The sequence below is a fragment of the Podarcis tiliguerta genome (assembly GCF_965153285.1).
Source record: "Podarcis tiliguerta genome assembly, chromosome: 16".
NCBI classification, from domain to species: Eukaryota; Metazoa; Chordata; class Lepidosauria; order Squamata; family Lacertidae; genus Podarcis; species Podarcis tiliguerta.
Genome location: NC_139549.1, coordinates 32,579,428 through 32,598,300, shown reverse-complemented (window position 1 = coordinate 32,598,300; position 18,873 = coordinate 32,579,428). Strand labels below are relative to the sequence as shown.

At 43.0% G+C, this 18,873-nt stretch overlaps 1 protein-coding gene and 1 long non-coding RNA gene across 21 annotated transcripts in view; one reads left to right on the top strand and one right to left on the bottom strand.

The window, feature by feature from the left end:
- Window positions 1–18,873, top strand: part of FBRSL1 (fibrosin like 1) — a 767,640-nt gene that overhangs the window by 714,305 nt on the left and 34,462 nt on the right. For 9 of the 19 annotated variants that reach the window (XM_083418136.1, XM_083418130.1, XM_083418128.1 and 6 more), the window contains 3 exons: window positions 8,963–9,359; window positions 9,912–10,165; window positions 16,975–17,135. In XM_083418136.1, coding sequence (XP_083274262.1) covers window positions 8,963–9,359; window positions 9,912–10,165; window positions 16,975–17,135 — 812 coding nt within the window. Of the gene's footprint in view, window positions 1–8,962; window positions 9,360–9,911; window positions 10,166–16,974; window positions 17,136–17,244; window positions 17,472–18,873 lie in introns of all 19 variants that reach the window. The other 10 variants (XM_083418142.1, XM_083418135.1, XM_083418143.1 and 7 more) reach the window with 5 other exon arrangements.
- LOC310666905 lies at window positions 1,114–16,553 on the bottom strand. 2 transcript variants are annotated; one of them, XR_014506085.1, is made up of 4 exons: window positions 14,545–16,553; window positions 8,448–8,745; window positions 6,790–6,921; window positions 1,114–5,058 (listed from the first exon to the last, which is right to left on the bottom strand). It is a non-coding gene; the product is annotated as an uncharacterized lncRNA (long non-coding RNA). The 2 variants fall into 2 exon arrangements; XR_014506086.1 differs by having other exon boundaries at window positions 14,551–16,553.

Genomic DNA, 18,873 nt, shown 5'->3' with positions numbered 1-18,873 from the left:
ATTGATTTACAGCCCTTCCCCTTGACCACCGGTTCTAATGCCTGCTATGAACCAGCCTCTCACGTTCAAAATCAGTCTTCCAGTCACTATTTGGAAGATTTACATGGGTTATCCAAAAGGGTCTGATGAGCAGGTTTGCTTCTTTAGTTTGGCTTAGCTTACTTGCTTAATCGTTTTATTAACCTGACCCCTAATTCTTGGACTTAGATAAAGGATTTGAAGGGGTGCTTGTCAAATATGTAGATGACACTAAGCTGGGAGGGGTAGCCAATGTAGCAGAAAGATGGAATCGGGATTCAAGATGATTTTAACAGATTAAAGAACTGGTCCCAAACGTAAAAAAATGAATTTCAATAGGGACAAATGCCAGGTTCTACACTTAGACAGGATGAATCAGCAGCACAAATATGAAATGGGGGACACCTGACTTTGCCAGTAGTACATGTGAAAAGGAGATGTTAGTAGACCACAAGGTTAACCTGAGACAACAGCAGCAGCAGCAGCAAAAAACTGATGCTATTCTAGACTGCATCAACAGAAGTATAGCGTCCCAATCAAACCAAGTAATTGTCCTACTCAATTCTGCCTTGGTGAGACTTAACACCTGGAGTTCTTTGTCCAGTTCTGTGCACCACAATTTAAGAACAATATTGACAAACTGGAACATGTGCAGTGGAGGACAACCAAGATGATCAAGGGTCTGGAAACCAAGCTTTATGTGGAATGGTTGCAAGAGCTGGGCATATTTAGCCTGGATTAGAGGAGACTGAGAGGAGATATGATAGCCATCTTCAAATATCTAAAGGACTGTCACATGGAAGAGGGAACAAGCTTGCTTTCTTCTGCTCTGGAGGGCAAGACTTGAACCAATGGCTTCAAATTACAAGCAAGGTGATTCTGACTAAACATACAAAAAAAACTTTCTGACACTACGAGCTGTTCGACAGTGGAACAGTCTCCCTCAGAAGGTTGTGGACTCTCCTTCCTTGGAGGTTTTTAAGCAGAGGTAGGATGGCCATCTGTAATGGATGTTTTAGTTGAGATTCCTGCATTGCAGGAGGTTTGACTAGATAGCCCTCTTTGATTCTATGAAATAACAAAACCATTCAAGGGAAATTAGAACCTTCACATTAATAGTACTGTCTATGACTGGTGTGATACCTAAATAGTGAGATAAAGAATGATTTTCAAAAATTAAGATACTTCTGCGTTTCCAGTGTGAGCCTTAGACTTCTTGCACTGGAAGGGAAAAGCCAAAATTACACACACACTTGCCCTTTTCTGCTTTTGAGTGACATTGTTTTTAAAACACAATATAGAGGTGGGGGTTGGAGTTAAGGAAAAAGTGGTACCCCCTCCAAAATCTCCCACAAAAGGCAGCTGCTCTCTTTTGCTTCCCAGAAAGATTAGTGTTGTACTTGTCATTTTGCCTAAATGCAAAAGGGTCATGGTACTCCAGATGTCATATTATTTGGACATTTCTCAAACATCTCCAATGATTAAAGGAAAGTTTTTTTAAAAAATCAAGCAGCATAACTTGGGCAATAAAAAGTGACTGCCACGTTTGGTTAATTCCTCAATAAACATTATGAAAAATATGCTACTTTTGGCATTTTGTTATGGAAGAGTGGTCTTAAAATAAATACATTCTAAAAAGAAAATAATGCAAAGTTTCAGCAAGTCATTAAATAACTAGCATATCCCTTACTCTGAGAGAATATAGGAAGCTGCCTTATACAGTGGTGCCTCGGGTTAAGTACTTAATTCGTTCCGGAGGTCCGTTCTTAACCTGAAACTGTTCTTAACCTGAAGCACCACTTTAGCTAATGGGGCCTCCTGCTGCCACCGGAGCCCGATTTCTGTTCTTATCCTGAAGCAAAGTTCTTAACCTGAAGCACTATTTCTGGGTTAGCGGAGTCTGTAACCTGAAGCGTATGTAACCTGAATCATATGTAACCTGAGGTATCACTGTACTGTATTTTAGCTTCTCAGTTTATTCTTCTTACACTTGATTTTAGTGTTTGTTTTTACACTGTAAGTTGCTCTGAGTCACTTCTGTAGGGGGAAAGCAAATAAATATTGGCATCTACAACAACACTGAATCAGACCATTGATCCATCTAGTCCAATATTTGGTATTCTGACTTGCAATAGTTCTCCAAGGTCTTACTCTTTCCCATTTGTCCTACTTGAGATCCCTTTAAATAGGAGATGCTGAGAAGTATGCCTGAAGCATTCTGTATGCAAGGCATACAGTATTGAGGGGACGAGCCCTTCCCTAAAGTTGATCCAGTCCAGCATGTAGCATGGTGGCCCATCTCTGTGAAAAGAAACACCAGGCCAGGCAGATGTAGCTACAGTCTTCATTAACTATCATGCCACTGAGCTTTACTCCTGGCAGACACCATATCAGGGCCAAGACCAAGAAGCATTGGGAATTAACCATTTAATTCTCTTCATAGTGCCAGGCTGAAGATACACTGTTTCATCACCATCCATCCTACTTGTGCCCACTGCCATTCATCCACATCTGCCCCTTCTACTCTGATAAACTTTGGGAGGCACCAAAGGGCACCTTGCCTATACCTTCTTCAAACCTGGGCCCATTCTTTGACCAAGTGCTAGGGTCTTCCTTATGAGCTCCAATATTTCTTTATAGTAAGGCACAGTGTGTCAGAAGCTATAAATTTCAAAGTCACCCAGGGCAAAGGGCAGGGAGTCTTCGTATAACGTATGACAGTGGTCATGCCACAGCCTGCTTTTTTCTTTGGCTATCTAGTACTAACACCAGTGTAGTCCATTCTTAGATGTGTGCTGCAGCTAGAAGTAGTTTTAAGGAAGCGGCGAAGGCCACACACACATTGCAGAGAGTAAAAGGTAGTGCAATGAAGGGGGATGCAGAGGCACTGCTTTTCCTTTTATCAAGAAACAAGGAAGAAAATATTTGATTCTTTCCAATCATGATTTTTTATGCATTTATAAACAGATTGCAAAGAACATGCACCTCCCAAGTGAGTGAGAGAGAGAAAGGGCTGCAGGTCTGGAAGTGATTTTGCCCCAAGTGTTGTTTGCATAACTCAGCAACTGCTTATAGGAGTCCTCAAAGAGCAGCTTTTGTGGATTTTAATCTCTTGCACTTGAGCAACACTTAATCAGCTTTGAAGCAAATTCCTCTAACAGAACAGGTTTAATTTGTGTCAGGCCCTTTTCTGGGAGGGGCACTGTGCTCAGTCTACTGGTGTGTATGACATGTTGGCGCATGTCATTTAAGAGTGGTAGGAGGGGGTACCAGTGGCAGGGAAAGACTTGTGCTTCTCGCTCTCTCTCTCAAGTTTAGAGCCAGTTTTAAATACCCCAAGTTGATTTCCCATCAGCTGCACCCAGCAGTTTTCCTTTAGACTTAGCTAAGCCCTTGAAGAATTTGCTTTCTGCTGAGAAGTCAGCATAACAGGCTAGCTAGCGTCCATCCTCCGCTCACAAATCTGTGGAATCTTAAATCAGAGTTACTGAATGTCCTTGAAAGTAATAGCATAATCCGCTTTGTGCACTTCTAAGTTAGGATAATAGTTTTTGTTCATTATTTCTGTTCAGACAAGTCAAGCCAAGGATCTTGACTTCGGGGCATTTTGCAAAAGTGTAAGGCCTACAGTGAGCCAAATGAACCAATAATTTGACTTGATAGAAGGCAGCTTCCAATGTTCAGAGGCATTGCAAAAGGAGGCAGCATATTCCTCATTGCAGCACATATTTATGCACACCCTCTTGGGTTAAGCCATAGGTTGGCTGCAGACCTTATCAGTAGGGATAGTAGACATTTGCTTATTTTATTGTACCCCACTGTTCTTCTGAGGAGCTCAGAGTGGCACACGTGATTCCCATGCAGTCTGCTACATAGGCAATTTACAGGACTGAAGCTCCTTAGCTTTGACCACAAAGCTGCATCCCATATGAGCCTCCCCAGCAGCTGAAATCTCTAGGTGCCATCACCTGTGAAAATTAGGTGACAACCAGGGATACAGTGGTACCTCCAGTTATGAACGGGATCTGTTCCAGAGGCCCGGCCGTATCCCAAATATTCCATAAGTGGAGGACTGCTTCTGCGCATGCATGCGCCGCCGCAGAGCGCTTCTGCGCATGCGCAGCAAACCCACTTCCAGGTTTGACGCGTTTGCAACCAGAAAGTTACATTACCCAAAGGTAACATAACCCAACGGTCCACTATATTACATTTTCTGTGGTGGCACTCTTTTAATGAAACTCCCTCTAGATTCCCTGGTAGGGATGGAAAAGGAATCTGTTTTAAATGACTATATATGGAATTCAGCAGTTACAACCCAGCTGAGCATTGCATATGTATTATACAAAAACATTATTGTATATTATTTACATGTATATACAAAAATTATATCCAAATAATGTTCCTATTTTTAGTGGAGCTGGTTAGAAAACAACCCTCTTCTCATCCAGATCAGGGAGTGAGACATGAATTGGAAAAAGAATCTGTGTGCATAAGCCCAATGCTGAAATTTCTAGAAAATTCCATCCCTATCCTCTGGTGCCTTCTCTGTCTTACCTTTTTTGGACTAGGGGAAAATCTGCCCTGTTTACCTGGGGTTTTAGTGGCATAATTTAAGTTCTGGCATTGGTTGCCTTTCCCCACCATCTTGTCTGCTCACTTGCATTTAACGACGTCTTGCAACTGGTTTAAATGTTGCCTTTTTATGCATTATTGTGTTTATGCATTGGCCTGCTTTTATCTCAACTGCTGCATTATTTTATTATTGTTCTAGTGTGTGTGGGGGGGGGGGTTGTGAATAGGTGCAAAGCCACTGAGAAACTTACAGGTGTTTTTTTCCCCCTCTGTTTTTCCTATTGGAACTGGATGCAGGCTCAACTCCCACAATTTTGGCTTTGTCTTTCATGCGATGCATGGCTGTTACTCAGTGGGACCTGGTCTACAGGGCTATCTTCTTCACGATGGTTCTTCCACTCTTGGCTGTGTACGGCTTGGCTCCTGGTCTTCATATCGTCTCCATCTTTCATTTTCCATGCTGGTGCCCTTATCAAAGGAGTAAAGTACTTAGGAGGAGGAGTGCTGCTGCGGTTTCAGCCTTATTCAGAAAATACAGCAAAGCACGTCCAATAAATTATGATAGCTGGGCATCCGTCTCAAGGCTAGCACCCAGGACATAGGCCCCATTCATGCAGCGGATGAGATGGCCTTGTATGCCATTGTTCTCCCATGTGTAGAATAAGAATTATAGCCTTTTTATGCCTTACAGGAGTGTCACAAGGACAAATGCATTAATGGTTTGGAAGTGTTCAGCTATTGCAATAAAAAGAGGCAGGATCACGTAAGACTGTGTGATGGATACCTCGTGGACTGTTGTACACAAATGTTTCTATAATGAGAGACTGTTATGCCCTTTGTTAAGGAATGTTTTGCATCCTGGGATTCTAGTTAGAAAACAAGCAAAGTCAGCATGCTAAAAAAAGTGGGAGGGGGACAATGTTGTGTCTGGTTGTGGGGGGAGTGGGAAAGGGCTAATGCGATCTAGCCTTCAGTGTGGCTCGGCAGATACACAAATCATTGTAAATGTCAGATACTCTGTGAAGGAAAGAGCTAAGCTGACGTGAGTTCAGCTTTAATTAAGGTTGAAATATTGGAGCTGACTGTTGAGTCTTAGGCAAATTGGCTCAGCCTGTTATCATGAGGCATGAAAATTAACTACTCTAGAACTTGGTAAAAATAAACACATTTCTATCATTGGAATGTTCCAGTATAGGGTGGTGAATATCATGGTTGTTTATACCAGGGGCCAAAGGTCAACATCTGACGCAGAGTTTGCTAAGTGGTCTGCTGAGGCCCTCAGCCATTTTCAAGGAAAATAGGAAGCTTGAGAACCGCTGGTGCAGCTGATACTAAGTTAGATGGACCAATTCTTTTACTCAGTATAAGTCAGCTTCCTATGCATTAGCATTGCCTGTGCTTATCAAATCATGAAGGAACATGCCCAGAGGGCCTCTCTTCTTTATGGTAATTTTACTTGTTCTGGGACTCTTGTCACATCAGTGAAAAATAGCTCATCAGGTTTTCCATGTGGAATGCTTATGCCGATTCATTTGTAGCAAATCTTTACTGATAGCTGCAGTGGTTGTGTGCAATGGCGTTAGCCACGTTGAATCATGCTCAACCTCCACCTTCAGTTCTCAAGTTGGAGCTGTTTGGTTATGAATAGAGAGTGCCAGTGACAGGTGGTAACAGTAAGACACCAGATAGGTGCCCACCAAGATACAGCAGCCTGATATCTGTGAGTGTGGGTTGCATGATTGGCAAAGTTAAAATAAGGGGGTGGGAATAAACACTTCCCAAGAGATTGTGTTACTGGTACTTTCAAGGGACCTTCTATTATAGCTGTTGGCATGTTTCTGGGTCCCCCAAAGTATTAGAGATTATTAAAGCTACATTACTGTACATGGCTACTCTTCTCATACAGCATCATTCTCAAACCACCCAAATAGGCATCACTGAATTTTTAATGAATCATTTAAATGTGTTTTTTCCGTCATAGTCTTTGGTCTATTTGTTGCTGAGGTGGGAAAATGGTGTCTGAGCTTTCCCAGTTCAGACAGCAGGTAGGAGCTCACATAACTATCTGAATGGTGATCCATACCAGATAAACAATTGCCGTAGGAAGACTGGTTCTTGCCTTGCCTTCTCCACAACTTGCTCGTTTTCTAAGTGTTTTTTGTATGGAGGAAGGATGCTGTGATTGAACAAAAATCTCACCTTTTAGGGAAGAACATTCTGTCATATTGCACCTATGCTCACAAGGACAGATGGATGGACAAATCTTTCAGATGTGGATTCTCATTTTTCCAGCCTAAAATTCAGTTCTCTAATTTCCTTATCTGTACACCCCTCCACAAAAAAAAAAATGTTTTAGGTTCATAAATTGTTATATTGTTGTAAACTGCTGTGATATATTTTTACAATACAGCACTATATAAACATTTTTATAAGCATAAATAGTATATAAACATTTTTATAAGCATAAATAAATCATACACATTTCCTAGTGCATTTCCCCCTAATATATACTTTTTAAGTTGAAGAAGAACAGCACAAAATTTGAGGTGTGGAAATTTCAAATGAGAGTCCTGCATTTCAAGGGGTTGGACTAGATGACCCTCAAAGTCCCTTCCAATTTTACAATTCTATTATTTCAGTACAGTGGACACTCGGGTTGCGAACGTGATCCGTGTGGGATGCACGTTCACAACCTGCAGCAGCACGTCTGCACACGTGTGGGTTGCAACTTGGCGCTTCTGCGCATGCGCAACCACCGAAACCTGGAAGTAACCCGTTCCTGTACTTCCAGGTTTCAGCGGGTCCGTAAGCCAAAAAAACACAACCTGAAGTGTCTGTAACCCGAGGTATGACTGTATGTGAATTGATTCAGGTGGTGCAAATTAGGGGATCCCCCATACCCAGCAGGAATTAGGCATAATCTCATTTATCAACACCACAAATCTAAGGAGTGGGTCTTTAAATTCCCATTTTACAGGTTGGGAACCAAGACTGAGTATTCCAAAGCTCCCAACATGTCCTTGGCTAATGTGGGAGTTCAGGCAAGGTCCAATCTTTGGTTCACTGAATAAGTCTGGCTCATTGTGGCCATAGCTGAATGAGTATTTACATCAAGAAAATGTTTGCTGGGAAAATAAATTTATGTAGCTGCTAGTTACCATGCCACTGAAGTTTGATATATTACATACAGATTCTTTTTAAAAATTACAGCTTTTGAAGGGCCAGCCAAACAAAAAGTGTCCTTGGTGCCATTTATATTTATTATCAAGACCAGAACTGTACGTTTTAATAAAATGCACTTTATTGGTGGGTGCAAAAATCCAAGGTAAATGTGAGCATTACTGAAACTGACACAGTACAATGTTAGCTGTCTAGAAGAGCAGTGGGCATTCCTGATGGAAAGGAAATGTGTGTGTCTTAAATTTTGTAACATATACCTGCAAAGTTACCCACTTCCAAGCAGCTCTTGTCTAGTGTTGCTACTTATTTCTACCTAAAATGGAATTTGGTGGTAGACCTGGCGAGGCAGCGGTGTCGCAAGTGAAGTCTAAAATAGGATGTTAGTCTCACTGAAGAGATACTAAAAACCAGTTTTGGAAAATTCAAGCGTGGTAGTATGGGAAAGGGGAACTCTGCAGTTTTATAATGTCTATTTTAAAAAAAATAAATGACAAAACATACGAAGGGTAACAGGGCTGTTCAATTATTATTATTATTATTATTATTATTATTTATTTATTTTAAAAAAGAATAGCCATCAAATGGGATTCAAAGAACTAGCAATCATCAGAATTCTCTCCTATAATCTGTTTAACATAATCAGCATTATATACCACATTGGGCAAATCTTGACTTACATTTTCAAATAGATTGGTTGCATTCCATTATCTAAGGAATGGTACCAGTTCCCCAGTGAATTTCTTACTATAAAAGAATCTGGGATAGTTAATATAATGTCAGTTTACTTCAGTTCTCTGCCACCATTTTTTCTGCCGTCCTCCTGTGGAAGGCAGAACTTGCTTCTTTCCAGTTGCTTAGAACCACTTGAGCCAGCCATAAGAGGTGCAGCAGGGAGAAGAATCCCTGGGCCCAACCGAGGGAAACTTGACCCAGCCTCTTGTTCTGTACCTCAGTTTGAGGGGACAACAAGGGATGCTGCAATTGGATAAAAAAATCTCTGTGTCAATGGAAAAAACAGCCATGTAAATCCAGAATTCATGCCTGAGCCCTTGAGATGGTCTTGGTGGTAAATAACAACATGCTACTGCTAGACAATACGCTTAAAATCCTTTCCACCTTAGCATGCTGAAATCCAAATGCATCATCAGGATGTTTTACCACATTCCTTTTGCCTTGTTCCTTGTTCTTGAAGGTCCAGCCTTGAATGACAAGGCCGAAGCGAAAGCAGGGAGCATCCCCAAGGTGTCCGGGCTGGAGCGCAGCCAGGAACTGAGCACTGACGTGCCCTTTGTGCTGCCAATCCACAGCCCCCCGCCGAACACTGTCGTAGTGACTTCCACCTCCTCTGCACCCACGTCAAGTGCTCGGGCAAGCCCGCTGTTGAAGAAAGAGCCATTGATCTCAGCACCAGCACCACCAAGACTCACCCCTCAGCCGCAGCCTCGGCCTCAGTCGCAACCTCAACCTCGACCTCAGTCACAGCCTCAGCTGCTGCCTGAGCTCCGGACCCAACCTCCAAGCCACATCCCCCCTCCTCTCAGTTACCCAGGGCTTCACCAGGTGGCCCACAACGGACTCAATAATATCAGGTGGGTAGACCGTGCTCATTTAGTGCTCTGATCTCTATAATCTTCGAGTGCAGTGATGGGGAGTCTCTTGACTCCACGTCCCATCAACCCCAGCCAGTGTGTTCAGTCCAGCAATAACTGCAGGGCCACATATTGTTGTGATATGGGTCAATTCCCATTTTGTTCCTGCTTGCAATTACTTATTTCAGAAGGAGACAATGAGGAGTGGTTTGCAGTAGTCTTCAACAACAGGAGATTTAGGACATTGTGCCTGAAAAGTGTATTAGAAGACGTTGGGGTGGGCAGGGAATATCTCAAGACATGTTGAAGAGGGAGGAGAAGCCCAGTGATAGCTTATGTGAAAATGAAACTGAATGACATTCAGGGGTTGCTACCTTAGCTCAGATTGGGAACATCCCTTGGGATCTCTGCTGGATAGTAGATGGGTCAAAATATCTTTGACGGTGTTTTTGCCGGGACACTTTTACAAATGCTTTGGTTATTTTGCAGTTCTGCAGCCTTTCTAATGACACTTTCTCTCCCCACTCCCTGCATTTTTTTTTATTTCCACAGCAGAAGCAGCAGCGCCAGCAGTGCAACAAGTATTAGCCTTCCGAAACACCTCCCCATCTCCCCCCAGATCCCTCCCCATCATTCCTCCGGCCCAGCGTTACCCCTCTCCATCTCTAACCTTGCTGCCTCGCATTTCCCTCTCAGATCGCAGTCCCAACACCAGCACCATCCGGCCATGTTTGCCACCCCTCCTACGCTGCCACCTCCTCCAGCGTTACCCACCAACAGCCTTGTGATCCCTGGTCACCCCGCAGGTAGGTCCTATCATCCCTCATCTGGGTTTTGCACTGAGATTGATTCCCCTTGTCACGCTCTGTAAAACCCATTGCTTGCAGGGTGTGGTTAAGGTGAGGCAAAATCAAAAGGAAACCACCTGCTCTGGCGGTCTTTTAAAAGCAGCAGGTACATGATTGCAACTGGGAACAGATACTAAACTAGACCCCCAAGACAAGTATTCACTCTGTACGTTGCCCATGAACCGGAGAACATCTCCTTCCGGAGAATGATAGGAATTCAAGCGGAAGCCATCCCCATAAATCAGGGGGTGCCCTCCCGTTGTTTTGGACTATGACTTCCACAACTCCTGGCAGATGGCCATGTCGTCTGGGGATGATGGGAGTTGCATTCTGCAACATGTGGAGGGCACCATGTTGGCTATTCCTGCTCTAAATGTTACAGAGGGGCAAAAAGAACGAATGAAAGTAAGCCTTTTAAAATAGAAGTGTTTATCTTTCTGTTGAAATTGTGTCTGTGTGTGTGTGTGTGTGTGTGTGTGTGTGTGTGTGAGAGAGAGAGAGAGAGAGAGAGAGAGAGAGAGAGAGAGAGATGGTTATATTAGAAGTGGCTCAAAAATATGGGAGGAAAAAATGAAAAGCGAAGACAGAAATGCAGAGCATGCTGTCTTGCACCAGGTCAGCCTAGTTGTCATCTAGCCTGGGATTGTCTCCTCCGAGTACCAGTGCTTCTCCAGGGTCTCAGGCAAAGAGATGCCTTTTCTGTCATCCACTCCCTGATTGTTTTAACTGGAGATGCCAGGTATTGAACCTGAGACCTTCTGCAGGCAAACATGGTCTAGCAGCAAGCCATGTCCTTTCCTGAACTGCACGTGAATCAAATACAGAAGCCTCCTACACCACCAGGCAGGGCATTTCACAACTGGGAGGCCACCACTGAAAAAGCCCTGTCATGGGTCAGTGCACTGGGCAGCCACCAGCAACAACAAGAAGACCTTATCTTGTGGTTTCACTCTTGGTGTTGGGTGCACAACATTTCTTTGAAAACATCCCCACATTTCCCAAACATACTTCTTATTAATGTCTTTTTTCAAGAGTTTTCATCAGTAATTTTGCTCTTTGCATTCACTTGTTGCTTCACCATCACACAAAAGAGAGCTGCAGTGCTCTTTGCAATACGTTTTCAGTTGCAGAGCAGATTCTGGAAGAAGATCCAGTTAGGGAAAGGAGCAGAGGGTGCATTGTCCTGTGAGACATTCCTTCCACTAAGTAGGGAAGAAGGAATTTGCATCTGGGAGAACCCTGAAGTATAGGCACAGCTGAGCAAGCAAAACTCTCCTATTAAAACCCAGGATAGCAGGCAATAATCCTACCAGCAAAAGACAAATGGATCCCATCTTCTATATGTGTGTAGTAATGTCCTGTGCAATTTTTTTCAGATAATCCCGCCCCCTCTACATATCAGGACACTTTCTGGAGGGGACGGGGAGCCTAGCAATCACAGATGGTTAATAACTTTTATTTTTTTCCCTAGCTACATTTCAGAAGTTCCCTGTATATCCTTAAATATACATACATTTCTGCTTCAGCCTCTGAAACACACCGTTTAGTTTTCTCATTTGCCCACAGCTGTTCCTGTGGCAGCTGGAGATTTCTGTGGTGTTTTCACCCCTTTTGATCTGGCATTTGACTCTGTAACTAACCCAACAGGGATTAAAGTGGACACACATTTACACCAACACCCCCTTTCTGTTTCCTACAAAATCCAATTAACAAACAAGAAAGAGGGTAGGGGATTTCTAGCTGTTGAAAGCAGTGATGCCTTCCATTTTGTCCTGTGTTTCCCTTTTGGAAAGTTCCAAACGTAAAACATGTGAAGAGGGAAAAGGAACTGGCCAAATATTGCTTGAGGCTAAACCATCTGATCAAGGAACTGGCTTCAAGCTGTTGTCCGATATTCCAGAGACTGAGAAGCTGGAGTAACTTGATTGTATGTTAAAGGCAAAAAAGGCTTAGAAACTTAGTAGAAAAAACTACTAGAGAATGTTATAACTAGGATCACATCCACAGCATACATTTAAAGAACAAGGCTTCCCCCAAAGAAACCTGAAAACTAGTTTACCACTCACAGCTATTCTTTCAAGCACCCATAACAAATTACAGCCCCCAATGATTATTTGGGGGAAGCCATCTGCTTTAAATGTGATTTAAATGTATGGTGTGGGGCAAAAATGGTAGAAATATCTGCCACAGTTCGAAGCTGGTTTGCAAGCCAATGTTTTCATTCTGTCTGAATTCACAAACCTTTGAGCCACCAGTGTCAGGGCCGAGGCTCCACCTCAGGGGGCTGCTGCACATCATAGAGACAAAAAATGAACTTGAGAAACTGAGCACTGAGCAGATGGCATATAAAAGCAGACAGGCAGCTGTGAACCACGGCTTAGCTGCTCAACACATAGTGTGGTTATAATTCATACCTTGGTTTGGCATGATTTCTGAACCGAGACTTTATCATGCAGCTGGGCTGGGCCAAAGCCACAAGAGTCATGCTGATATCTATATGCAGGGGGTGAACCAAAGTTTGGAGGCAGCAATGGGCTGGATGTGGGCCACTCAATTGAAACTGAATCCAGATAAGACAGAGATGCTCTGGGCTGGCAGTTTTTGGGTCTAGGAATTGGTGAGGCACCCTGTTCTAAATGGAGCTCATTCCTCTTGAAGGAACAGGAACCTTGAGGGTACTTGAATCATCCAGTTCACTTGAAGTCCAGGTAGCTTTTGTGGCTAGAAGTTCCTTTCCTCAGCTACAGCTGGTCCGCCAGCTATCTCCATTCCTGGACAGAGATAGTCTAGCCACAGTTACCCATACTCTGCTAACTTCAGTGCTGGGCTACTGTAATGAGCTATTGTGAGAAGCATGGGCACAGCTACCCCACCCCCAAATCAAGTAAATCTATTAAAAAATACTTAACTAACTGAGATTATGACCCACCCACCCCAACATAAAACCTGCCCTCCCAGCATAAATCTTTGATAACTGTCCTGAAGCTGCAACTTGTTCAGCATATGGTGCCAGGGTGTGAGTGGGCATAACATCAATTCTTGGTTGCCTATTATTTTCCAGGCTTAGTTGAAGGTGCTTATGCTGGCATTTTCAATGCTAGGCCCAAATATCTCTTTCCATTCTGACCAGTCCAAGTTTTAAGATCTGCAAGGGAGATCTAGGCCTCCCAAGGGGACGGGGGGAGGTTTGCTGGGAATTTGTATGTTTGGGATCAGTGCCGCAGTCCTTTAATTTTGGTTTTTTCATCCTATTTTTAGAATATATTTTTTGTTAAGTTTGATTTTAATGTTTCTGTGTCCTGGAACCTTCAGGTGAAGGACAGTTTATAACTACTTTTAATTCAATTTAAATAATACTTTAAAGTGACTTTGAGGTACAAGCTGGATATGTTGTTGCCTGGATGAGTTCAGCAAGCAGAAGAAACTATTTCTCTGACCAAAATGTCAACAACACAAGTTTCTTCTAATATTTATAACCAGGCCTGACCAATCAAGAGGCTTCATACTGCTGGCCAATCACAGGGGTCAGTGTTGCACACCCCCATTCCTTTTCTATTAATGAAGGAGCCCCTGAAGCTCGTATATTTTACAGGAGCTCACTAGGCTTTGTTCCAACCCCAGACCTTGATGTCCCCAGTTCAAGCCCAGAGTCCTGACACCCGTTGTATGAATCAGGAAATCTCTAGTCTGTAGTTGTGACCAAAAAGTCATGAATGCACTAGGTTTGCTTAGGTATGCCTCTCTCTCTAAACCTCAGACCATATGTGCAATATGAAGATAGAGATACTAATGCGTTTTAGAGAGCTATTGCAAGGATACAGAAAGACAATAGGTTTAATTAGTAGAGGCTGGCCCACTAGGGTGAATGGGGCTTCCCCACCAACTTCTGTTTGCTCTCAGGCAGCTTCCTCCTTCTCCTCAATCTTGGTGTTCCCTGTGTAGCACCTCCCTCATGGGGGAAGAGGTTGAGGATAAAGCTTGAATTAGTTGGATCTGGTTGGCATTGGCTCCACCTGCCCTCAGTCTCCCTGCTTTCTGCCCTACCAGTCCCAATACTCAACAGCCACTGCTGTATTTAGCGAGAAGTAGAATACACGCTTTCATTGCATATGGTTCAAGCACTGGCACCATTAAGTTAAAAGGATACAGAGCATGTGCTCCAGCACAGACGCTGGAAATCAGTTCAGCAGGTGAGGGTAACAGTCTCTGAAGAAACCACTGTCAGCTGCTTTAGATAACAGATGGACAGTGTGTGTTCCGCCTGCCATGTTGCATTCCTTGGTTTAACTGCTTTGCCACTGCAGTTGCTGCTATTTGTGCCCCCCCCCCCCCCGGACACTCACTTTTTGTTCTTTTTGCTGATAAAGACGAAGCTGCTGTGTCACACTGAAGTCTGGAGTCAGCTGCAGATCCACCAGGCCAGCTCCAAGTCTTTTAAGGAAACTCGATACCCAGCTGCCCACTTTTAAATCCATTCCTCTCCGGCAATGCCCCACGGGGGGAAAACAAATTGGATTATCTTTAAGCTAAACAGAAGTATCCGGTGTCTTAAAACAGGGCAGATTCCCCCCCCCCCCAAACACACACACACACATTTTTATTCTAAGTTAATAATCAATACATTGAGAGAAAAATAGTAAAAAAAGTTTGCCCTAGTAACACATAAAGCAGGTGGGGAGAGGACCTTAAAAATAAAAGGTTAGGTTATAAATAATATTGTAAGTAAACAGAGCAAAAGCAGAGTATGGGGGGAACTGAACACACTCACCAACCATAACTTACCTTCCCAGAGTGCAGAGAGCGTTCATTTGCCCTCAGCCACTTACCCTTGCTGTGTACTGATTTGTGTTAACCCGAGTTAAAGTTAAGCAGTCTCTTTGTTGTGACATTTCATTTGGCTCTTGTTTTTCCCTTGTAAACTAGGTTTTAGCTATTTATAATGGGGTTTTTTACCCTGGATCTAGAGAAGGAATGGTCTTTACCCTCACTATCATAATTTACAGTGATTACTGTTTATTATTAGTGCGAAATACTTCCTTTAGGGAAACACCACTTCCTTTGGGGGGCTCCTGTTCTTGAGTTTTACACCCCAGACACCTACCGAGTACTGCAAGCATTAAAGCATCCTGAGGCCTTCCAGATACTGTTGGACTCCCAACTCCCATCAGCCTCAGTCAGCATGACCAAAAATCAGGGACAATGGAAGTTGTAGTCCAGCAACAACATCTGGAGGGCCACAGGTTCACCAGCCCTGCTTTAAAGGAATAAATGGTGGCATTCATTTATTTATGATATTTATATCCCGCCCTTCCTCCCAAGGGAGCCCAAGGGAAGCTTAAATCATAGGTGTAAATTGGTCTCGCTTACTAATTGAATGGCTTTGCAGCAAAAGACTTGATATAACATTGACAAATTTAACCTGGAAGACAGGTTAAATATTTTTATGGGCTGCATCCAACTAAGTTCTACTCGTGAGCAGACCCATTGAAATTAGTGGACCTATTTGAGTCGTGCCAATTAATTTCAGTGGATCTGTTCTAACATTGGATACATCCCTATCAATGTTAGAAACTGGGATAGAAAAGCTGGGAGCCAAAACATTTCTGGGACCTAGGTTGTGGGCGCCAAAACAGAATGTCTACTCACCGGGGGAGGGGTCGGTAATATTTTCTGCTTATTATTTTGATAAGCATTAACTAATACACAATTCACATAAGAGACACATTGTTAATATCACATTTTTAGCATGAATTGTTAATACATGTTTAATTTGGTGTTTACAATAAAAATATTGGCACCATACTTCAGTTTTCAAAACACTCTACTCTTTATTGTTAAACTCCTTAACGTATTGTCTATCCTTAATGTATACAGTGGTACCTCGGTTTACAAACTTAATCCATTTCTGAAGTCCATTCTTAAACCAAATCTGTTCTTAAACTGAGGCACGCTTTCCCTAATGAGGTTACCCACCACTGGTGCCCTTCTACCATTCGGCTTCCGTTCGTAGACCAAGGTAAAATTCGCAAACCAGAAAGCTACTTCTGGTTTTGCGGAGTTCGTAAACCAAATAGTTTGTAAAAAGGACTGTTTGTAAACCGAGGTACCACTGTACTTTGAGGCTTCAAAGCCCATACATTTAAGTAATCCTTCAGTGTCAGCCAGGTGCAAAAAAAATGGCACCCATACTTTTTGAGGTGCTTGCAAATGGAGAATCTTTAGGCACAAAATGTACCTGGTGCCCTGCTAATTTCAAATCCTGATCCCTATGTGTTTTATTATATTAATTATAATTTTTAACTTTTTATAAGCTTCCCTGGGAACCTTCAATTCAATTATGGGGGACAGGTTTAGGGTGTCTTTGTTTTTTTTTAAAAAAAGGAGGGTCTACCTTTGTATTCATGTTTTCTTTTTTTTACAAAAAATATTATCTTTCAGCAATTCCTCCAACCCTTAAATCCACAGTACACAAACTACAGGTCCTTTGCTTCATAAGTGGCAGTGTGCTTGAGAGTTTTGCTACGTGGAGATTATATATGTGTATGGAAAATGTCAGTGTGAAATGCTTCTGAATGTAGAGATGTTGGTGGGGTGGAAAGGAAGATGGGGAAAGTTGATGACACCCTCCACCCCTCGCTTAGGGTCTAATAAATCCTATCATGAATGTTTTTTGGGCTGGGAGGAGGGATGGGGAAGGGACACTTTGTTGATAACGCCCCAGTATGTTTTCTGCTGTGATGACTCATGGTGTTCTCTCTTGTCTTTAGATACCAGCCTGTTGATATCATTCAACCAACCAATCATGTATTGCCAGCCTCATTCGGGGATTCTGATTGGTACTTTGTCACAGGCATCTCTCTTACCTCCACCAATGAGTCCTCACGTAGAAAACCACCACAGCATGACCTGCAGAAACAGGGAATGCCAGGTGAATATCTTGACTCTTTTTCTTCTACGTCTTTTGTGAAACTCACAGGCCCTTGTGCCCTTGTGTCTTTTCCCCGTCCCCTCTCCCTCTCTCTCTCTCCCTCTTCTAGATCACGAGCTGCTCAGGCAAGAGCTGAATAATCGTTTTTTGGTTCAGAGTTCGGACAGGACCGGTGCCTCTCTTGGCCCGGTGCCGCTGCTGAGGGCGGAGTTCCACCAGCACCAACACACCCACCAGCACCAACACACCCACCAGCACACATTCAGCCATTTTCCATCCAGCTTGCCCCAGATGCCGCCCACTGCACCTCCCCTGGTGCGTACCCCCTCCCAAAATGTGAGGATAAGTAGAGACACCTCTGGCCAAAACAACCATGCCAGCACCAGCTCTTTGAGACGGACACTTTTCTGTGAAAAGTGCATCCTCGTAAGGATGCGTTTGTTTAAAGTTGCCACCTTCAGTTGCACTGTTTTCAAACTAGTATTTAGTACAGTAAGTTTCCGTAGGTTGCAACCTGCTGCTTCTTCTCAATGGGCCCCACCACACGGCTACTTTTCTACAAACCTTTTGCCAAGCTCTGTTTCTAGAGAAGGAGGTGCGACATGTAATGTGGGATGATCATGCAAGTTTCTGATTTTCTCCTCTTAGGCGTTTCAGGCAGCTGACATAATAGCAGATGTGAAGGAAATAAGTAGCTATCCTATCTTTAAAAGACATCTGAAGGCATTCCTGTTCAGTGAAGTTTTTAATATTTAACGCTGTATTGTTTTTAATACTTGGGAGCCGCCCAAAGTTGCTGGGGAAACTCAGCCAGATGGGCGGGGTATAAATAATAAATTATTATTATTATTATATAATATGAGTAGGAAAACGAGAATACTCCTAAACCTTTTTTTTAGAAAAAAAGCACTGCTTATATCTTGAAAGTAAGATGGGAAGGGCACCCCACATATAAGCATGTCTGACTGTGACAGAAAGGGCAGGGTATAAAAATTTCATCATCGCTGTGTATTTGTATGCCACCTTTACATCGTTAAACCATGCTCAAAATGGCTTATGGCATGAAAAGATTTACATAATTAGAAGAACGCAGCAACATTTTCATAGTCACAAACAGTAAGTGGAAACAGCTCAGTAGGTATACAATAAAATCAAACAATCCCCACATAGTTCATAACAGCAGAAATTTAATATATCCAAAATTAAATATTGACTCCAACTAAAACTCCCAGCAATACATACAATAGCATCCTGAGCAGCAGGTCCTGCGGGACTCACAGGTAGGATGGTCTCTGGCCCCTTAAGCAGAAGCAGAAGCAGCAGTTGCTGTAGCTGGTCAGTCATGCCCCCACCCTTCCCAGGCCAAGTGGAAATAGGTCAGCAAAGCAAGGAGCTAATCTTGCAGGACTCGCAGCAAAGCGAGAATCTTCTATGAAAGTAAGAGTTAAGAGTTGCAATAAGTTGATTGTTTTGTTAACACACGAGCGGGCAACATCATTGTGCAATAAACCTATGGCCACACTGGTTGACTCCTGCCTTGCCATAATAATTTGCATCATTGCCATCTATTGCTATACCACCCACTCACTAACTCAACATTTCACTGGGCGACCCAATTTTTCAACATGGGCTATGCTTGCTTATGGCAAGCGTGAGGGACTTCTTCAGGCTTTAAGGTTGTTTTACAGTTTCTTCCCAGACAGGATATCTGGAACATTCAAGTTGCTTTTAAATAATA